The sequence below is a fragment of the Typha angustifolia genome, chromosome 15 (genome assembly GCF_048772165.1).
Source record: "Typha angustifolia cultivar Huaian chromosome 15, ASM4877216v1, whole genome shotgun sequence".
Lineage (NCBI taxonomy): Eukaryota > Viridiplantae > Streptophyta > Magnoliopsida > Poales > Typhaceae > Typha > Typha angustifolia.
In genome coordinates this window covers 3109171-3116461 of record NC_133253.1, presented here as the reverse complement: position 1 = coordinate 3116461, position 7291 = coordinate 3109171, and the positions used below count along the sequence as shown (strand labels likewise).

The following is a 7291-nucleotide window of genomic DNA, read 5'->3' as shown; positions in this document are numbered from 1 at the left end:
TTTCATGACATGAAACCATGGAACTATATATGTAACACAAAGATCATTTTTCACAGCAGTAATACACCGTGATGAACAAGTATAATTCACTGTAAATGAGATCGGGAGAGATCTGTGATAGAGCAAAATCCAAGCCCAAGGGCCGAGAATTTTGGTTTCCACACCTCATTAAAGCATGAAAAAAGAGAGTATGGTTAGCCTATGCCTCAAGTCTGTCATGCAGCTTGTGGTTCTTTCGTTGCTCTTAGTTCTTGCTGCCTTTTAAGCATGGCCGCATGCTTCTGGCCAGCTATGTGAAACTCAAAAACTTTCTGATTGTTCACCACAACATTGCAGATGTTGCAAACTTTTACTTCCTCTGCAGCCGCCCCTCCTTCCAAAACTCTTTGTCTTTTAGCCTTCAAGTCCTCGGGAGTTGCAGCAGCACCCTTCTTATTTGATTGCTCATCCACAGTTTTCCCTTTGTCAGGAAGTAAAATTTTCTGCTTGTTTGTAGTTTCTGTTGGAGGCTTCATTGGCTTTGCAGTAACAAACTCGTGCAATTTCTGCAAGTTTTTCTTGTGCTTCTTTCCCTGTTTGTGTGACTTCAGGACATCTGGGCTGTTGCAATCAACCTTACAGACGTTACAATACGCAGGTTGAACAACCTTAGTGTTCTTCTTGAAGCCCTTCCTCCTGGCACTTTTTAAAGTTGGGTGTGTGGAATGTTGATTCCAGTGTTGGAGAATTTTGTGGGTTGGTAATGTAGACCCGATCTCGTTGGATGGTCTTGTAGCTGCCTGCAGAATGGTCTCATACATTAGACTAATTTCAGAAAATATTCGATAATTTGCATGAATTAGATAAATCATCACGAAAATTGTTATCCTGAAGACACCCAAATACCTAAATTAAGAAAAGGTAGCTAGAGAGGCCGTAGAAATTATACAAAGTAAAGATTTATGCAGATGGAGAAGAAACAAAAGGTATCATACAAAGCATCCAAATAAGGGACAGGAGGACCTTCCATGGCAATATGTCAGGTATTTTGACCTTCTTCTAGAGAATAAAGATAAGGAAGAATAAATAAGATACTTCAATCACTTAACTCATCGTGTCTCAAATGGTAACCATAAATCACTGGAAAAAAAAAAGTTCACCAGGACACTTGTCATCTTACTTTAGTAACAATAACTCAGCAGATAGTGCTTTCTGCTGGAACATGGTCAGTCAGATAATTGATCTATAATATGCTGGAGATAGTTGCGGATGTCTCATGACTTATAAGCCAATGTTACACAATCTCCATCGCAGTTCCTGCCCATTTGGGGTGTAGCAATGTCTAGCTGGGAACATTGCATCAAAGACAGCAAGCACTTCTGTTGTATATCCATTGAAACTAGTGATCAAAACCAATCATGATTAGTCAGAACAAGGATAGACACAGGCAATGATATTGCAGAAGACATCAAGTGAGGCTATCAAGCAACATTTGGTCAGGTCTATAACACAAAAAGTAGACTCCAAATATTCTTTATAGTTCTCTAAGGGCAATCACAAATGTCACAACCTAGTAATCTTACATAAACACTATAAAAATCCATGAGAACCTGCTCATTGCTGGAAACTTAAAAGATAAGGTTATAAAATGGAACTTTACAAGGAAATCATGTATTCCATAGCTGGACGCACAATAGAAAGTTCCTCATTGCTAAAGTTCAAACCTTAAAGCTTCAAACAAGAGAACCTGCTCAATAAATTTGCTTCTTACATGAGAGAATTGAAAAGTGAAATTTCAAAATTAGTGATTGAAGTCATTAAATGATCATCAACATTAAAAGTATTAGGCAATAATTCTTCAACCAACATACAGATGATAATATTATCAAGTGGCATGCCGACATTCTTCCATAATATGGGATTTATAAAACTCACTTAATGATTCTCCTCAAATAGGAGAAAAACATCATGAAATTCACATAAATGAAACATTACTGCTTCAGCTCTCTTGAAGCTTCCCTTAGAAAGAAGGTTATCTATAGGCCATTGGCTCTATCATTCAACACTGAACATAGATTGAAGATTAGCATGGCACATTCGGTTAAAATAGACAAGTTTAATCTACATATAACCAGTTGATGCAAATATACCATTTGTGAATCGTGGCAGTTAAACTTCAATATACAAATATTTAAAAATTTAACATAAAATCCAACTAACTATAGAATTATACTCGCAGTTACTATGATACGTCCTTTCTGAAAGACAAAAAAAGAATAAATCGACAAGTTACACCTCAGAACAGATTATGTGAAATTTAACCGTCACAATGCTACAAGGACTAAAGCTTAAGTTTCCACAACTAAGAATCCAGATACAACTATAATTAACGCACAGATTACACATGCAATTTAATCCATTCAACAAGCATATCATAATTAACCAACAAAATACATGCGACAACTACGAAAGCAAAAGAAAAATCCAAACTTTCTCCAAGAAATCAAATACAACTAAGCATCTGAAAGACGAAGAGAGGCATACTCACCGGCGCATAGGCGAAGGGTTCGACCCCATACTGCCGAATCGCCTCCTTCGCCGCAAGGCTATGCATGTCCCCACCTCCCATGTCATAATAATACGTCAACCCAATTCCCCCTTCCGCCGGCGGCGGAGAGTACGAATACGCAACGGCGCCTAGATTCTCGTACCCGCCGTGAGGCGCATAGGGATTCGTGACGTATGAATCCGCCGCACCGGCGGCTGCGGAGACGTAGGCTTCCTGACTCGGGGATGGATTATGGTTGGGGTTAGCGTTAGTGTAGTAATAGTAGGAGGTGGAGGAACTGGGGAAAGGTAGGGTTTGGGGCAGTGGTTGGGGATAACGGTTAATCACGTTAAGGGTGTTGGGATGATGCGCCGCCGGCGCATTGTAGAGGTGGAGTTCGACAGGTCGGAGCTGGTGCGCCGCCTGGGTCTCGACCCAACCGGTGCCGTCCATCTCAGACTCTCAGTGGCATACACAGGAGAAGAAAAGACGTGTGCGACTACTGCTAGATGGTTAGATGTGCAACTTGAGTTGGGCCAATTTGGATCTTAACCCAACCCAAAATGCCAATTGAATTGGGCCAATTCGGATCTAACCCAAATCTATATACTATTCAGTTTGGCGTTTGGATTAGGACATGAGAACATGAGCTGGGTAATTGTTCACATGTTACTGATCATTCATTTCAATTAGTCGACTACAACTTGATACAAAGATGAAAGATAAAAATATAACGAGAGCCCTAAGAATAAGCTCGACACTTAGCTGCATTACAAATTAAATAACAATTAATGCAAGTATCAAAACAAATACTTAAAGCCTCTCGCTTACCCAACTAGTAGCATTATAGGTAGAACAACATGAGCTTTGAGAAGCTAAGCACTCTCATTGTAGATCCTAGCACCAATGGAACTGAAAGCTAGGCGAGATGAGCCAAGGCGATGAAGATAGCAAAGGTGCGGGCAAGTTGAGGTCGAGACTAGTGATTGGTGCGGACGGGTAAAGAACGAGATTGACGACTAGTGTGAACATGATCAATGAGATCCGTAGCTCTTGACTTAATTCATGGTGACACAAAATGTTGAGGAGGGGAACAGGCGAGTACTACGACACTCGGCCTAGGCAACGACAATGGACGGCGGCAGTGCAAATGAGGAAAAGGAGATGAGGTGGGTGGTAACAAGTCCTAAAAAGGGATTAAAGAGAGAGAAAAGAGGAGAGAGAGGAAGAGGGAAAGGGAGAAAAGAAGCAACACCTAATAAGGGGAGAGGAGAAAAGCCTCCGAAGGCGAGGAGGAAAACCCTCTTAGGGAGAGGGAAAAATGCTGAACTCTTGCAGAGCACTCTCAATTTACAATTTTAGATCTCACATATTTGCATATGGACTCCCTTTTGTTAGATATATTACTTAATGATATGTTCTATTCATGTGTAAAGAACTTTATTATTAAGATTTACATGGATTAATTTTGAAAAGGAATTGCTCTTCAATCTTTCTTTTTACAATTGTGGAGAAAGAGGGGGGAAAGGAAAAAGAGTTTCGACTGAAATCTAGGTGGTGATATATGCAAGAAAGCTATTTCCTTCACTTTCTTCAGCGAAATGGATATCCCAAAAGCTATACTTTGCTTCTCTGCTTGTTGCTCTCAGTAATTTAAGTAACGCTACTTCAGATTGAATACATTCCTATCAACCATATCACATCCTAACATGTCAGACAAATAGTTATGACACAACTAAGAACAAAACAAGTAGAAAGAGGAATGGACGAGTACAAAGATAAATCTTTAGCAGGGGTTAGATCATAGGCAAAGATAGTCTAATGAGGAAGTAAGTCAGTTATTAATCTTTTGCTCAGATAATGAAGCAATCAAACTGCAAACTTCTGCCATCAAATGCATGCCCTATAAGAGTATCAAGCAAGTTCCACACCAGATAAGAATTGGTAGCTAAGTATATCCCAGGTTCCCTCACCAGCACCTTCTCCTCATTTGTCACATCCTGCAGAGTTTATTCACATGAACATGCCAATTGTAGCCAATATTCCTCTGATGCAACTTGACCCACATGGCAGAATCAACCAAGAAGAATTTATAAAAGGTGCATTTTGTATCACTAGGCATTCTGTGCCCATGTCTATCCAAAATGACTCCCCTCATGTGGGCCTTCAATTCTTTGACAGAAACATCCAAGTTCTGAACTCAATTCTGCAAACTTCATTATCGTTCTCCCTTCTAAGTTTTGCTTTCTTCTTGGCCAATTTATCACAAATTCTTTGAGCAAAGACATGTCTTGATGTCTACAGTGGATTATAAAAAGAGGAAAGCAAGAAAGAGAGGGAGAGAGAAAGAGAATCCTCATGAGGAGTTGTGCTTCCCAATGCTAACCACTCCAAGCAAGTAGGGTAAGAAAGAGACATGAACAACACAAGCATAATGGGATGTCTGGACTTCAAATAAAGTGAGCATAAACCTTTCATAACAAATATAAGCAGGTACTAGTCTACTAGAGCATTAAAAGAAAAGAAGACATCAACATGACAACATTGGTGAGTGAGATGGATTGTCATGCGTTGTAGTGGGCAAATTAACAAACCAACTTTGGCATCACATGCCCTCACATTGTCATGCGTTCTTGGCAAAGGCCATTAAGCATGTCTGATAAAGAATTCACAGCTCAATCATTTCAGCCCTGGTTTGCAGCTTCAATGACCCCATGTCAGAAGCACCATAGAATTTATTATGTGGCACAACTTCAAACAAAGAGCAGAGCATAATGTGTCATTATATTACTATCCTAGTAATCAAATACATTTACACAGTCAAACAGTAGGAGTGCTCTGAAGGTCATGAATAGTATTTCTTGTTTCACTAATGAGAAATTTAAACAGAAAAAAAAGGATTACTGACACTAAATGAAATAGTCAGATTAGTGAACAAGTAAAAGAATTTCTTCAATCAGCACATGTGCTCTATTATATTGGCAGAATTTATTACGAATTGAAAGGAAACAGAATTTTTAAGAACTTCAGAGCTCTTATTACCTTAATGTTTGGAAAAAGAGAGAGAAGCCTACAACTTCACCTTCCAGGCTGAGATCAACATACATGTAGCCCTGGCCTTTCTGGTGTATTAAAAAGAATGAATTGAATAAAACTGCATCAATTATATGCGATAAATCTGTACACTCTCTGCACCTTCTTCTCAATTGGGGATCAAACCTACAAGCGACTCATTCTTGCAGTTGCTCGGAGTCCACCAGGACTTGAACTCGGCATTGTCATCGGTGTTACTTAAATCTTCATCAACGGAAGCTGGAAGATTGAGATCAAGCAAATCAGGCAATTTGGGAGATTGCTGCTGGACCTCAGAGGTGTGATGACTTGCACTGACTTCTGCATTATCTGACCTGGACATCAAGTGGGATCTCTTGTGACCACCCAAAGCTTGGCCTGATGAGAAAACCTTATAGCAAATTGGGCACTGATGGCCCTTGGCCTTTCTAGAATTTTCATAGCTTTTCTGATTACTGCGGTTCTTATCGACCATTTCTTTGATCGGTGTTGATTCGAAAGAAGCACCAGTATCCATACTATTATCACGATGATCGGTCTTCGATGCGCAACATCCATTTATCCTCTTCTGACTTGCTCGGTGGCCTCCGAGAGCTTGGTAAGAATGGAATGACTTGTTGCATGTAGCACATTTGTACTTGAAATCACCATTAGCAGCAGATCTCTCTCTTTTTCTTGAGCTAAATTTTCCAACTTCCTGATAGCATTGATAAGTTTCTCTTTTCACCTCAAACTCAGCAACGCAGGAATTCAGATTCTTTTTCTTGAACGGATGCTTCTTTGATGCTTCATTAGAGCCCTCAGCCTCATCTGTACCAAAAGAATTAGTCTTTGGCTGCTTGGAATCATCAACCTCTACTAAGCCATCACCAGAAACATCAGATTCCAACTTACTCGACATGCCAATCTCATTTGGGTCACAATCCAAATCACTTTCTTTCTTACTAGCATCCCCCTTGTCTTCCAGAACCACAGAATTCTTATCGGAGGACTCCTCAACGGCGCCCCAGAACCCGGTGTCTCTTGAGAGCATCACAAGGCTCAGAGCAATATCCTCCTCCTCTTTGTCGAACCCACAATCCGACGAAGAAGAGGCACGGATCGATGCCACGAGCCTCGACCTCTTCCTCTCATGGCCCATTGGCTCTTGCTCTTGCTCTTCTTCTTGGACCTCTTCTTCCTCCCCCAATAGCCTCCGAGTCTTCTTGGGGTTCTCCCTGAGACCATACCCAGGACCCAACCCCATGAAACAGCTTCTACCACTAGTACTACTAGTGCTGCCGGACAAGTGGGACCTCATGTGCCCACCCAAAGATCTACCACAGGGGTAGCTCTTCCCGCAAACCTTGCAGGAATGTTTCATCTCCTGATCTCTCACGCAAACAGAGGACTACAACAAGAACAAGAACCAGAACAGACCAAGATCAGGAGGAGAGAGAGAGAGAGAGAGAGAGAGAGAGAGAGAGAGAGAGAGAGAGAGAGAGAGAGAGAGAGAGAAGGAAAGCCTAAACGGGAATCAAGAACCGAATCAGATCTTACTATAACTGGACCTTTGGATTGACCCGAGAAGAACCCAGACGGGATTTCGTCACTCGTCGAGCTTCAAGCTCTCTGTTGTGATCCATAGAGGAGCAAGAGGGGAGATAAAGGCGAGACCTTTAAGCTTCTTCTCATCTGGGTCGCTTGGTTCCG

The 7291-nt window shown here is 41.1% G+C and overlaps 2 protein-coding genes across 4 annotated transcripts; both read right to left on the bottom strand.

The window, feature by feature from the left end:
* LOC140778297 (uncharacterized) lies at positions 1–3015 on the bottom strand. 2 transcript variants are annotated; one of them, XR_012107176.1, is made up of 3 exons: positions 2528–2667; positions 1160–1378; positions 639–779 (listed from the first exon to the last, which is right to left on the bottom strand). XR_012107176.1 is itself a non-coding variant. In XM_073122939.1 (2 exons), exons 1-2 carry the CDS (start codon positions 2978–2980, stop codon positions 216–218), a joined length of 1017 nt encoding a protein of 338 aa, XP_072979040.1. In that variant the 5' UTR covers positions 2981–3015; the 3' UTR covers positions 1–215. The 2 variants fall into 2 exon arrangements, 1 of the variants encoding a protein (XP_072979040.1); XM_073122939.1 differs by lacking the exon at positions 1160–1378 and having other exon boundaries at positions 1–779; positions 2528–3015.
* A 2465-nt stretch (positions 3016–5480) lies between these two features.
* LOC140778945 (zinc finger protein ZAT9-like) lies at positions 5481–7291 on the bottom strand. 2 transcript variants are annotated; one of them, XM_073123858.1, is made up of 3 exons: positions 7139–7291; positions 6494–6989; positions 5481–6409 (listed from the first exon to the last, which is right to left on the bottom strand). In XM_073123858.1, the coding sequence occupies exons 2-3, from the start codon at positions 6960–6962 to the stop codon at positions 5730–5732; spliced, it is 1149 nt and encodes a 382-aa protein (XP_072979959.1). In that variant the 5' UTR covers positions 6963–6989; positions 7139–7291; the 3' UTR covers positions 5481–5729. The 2 variants fall into 2 exon arrangements, with proteins under 2 accessions (XP_072979959.1, XP_072979958.1); XM_073123857.1 differs by having other exon boundaries at positions 5482–6989.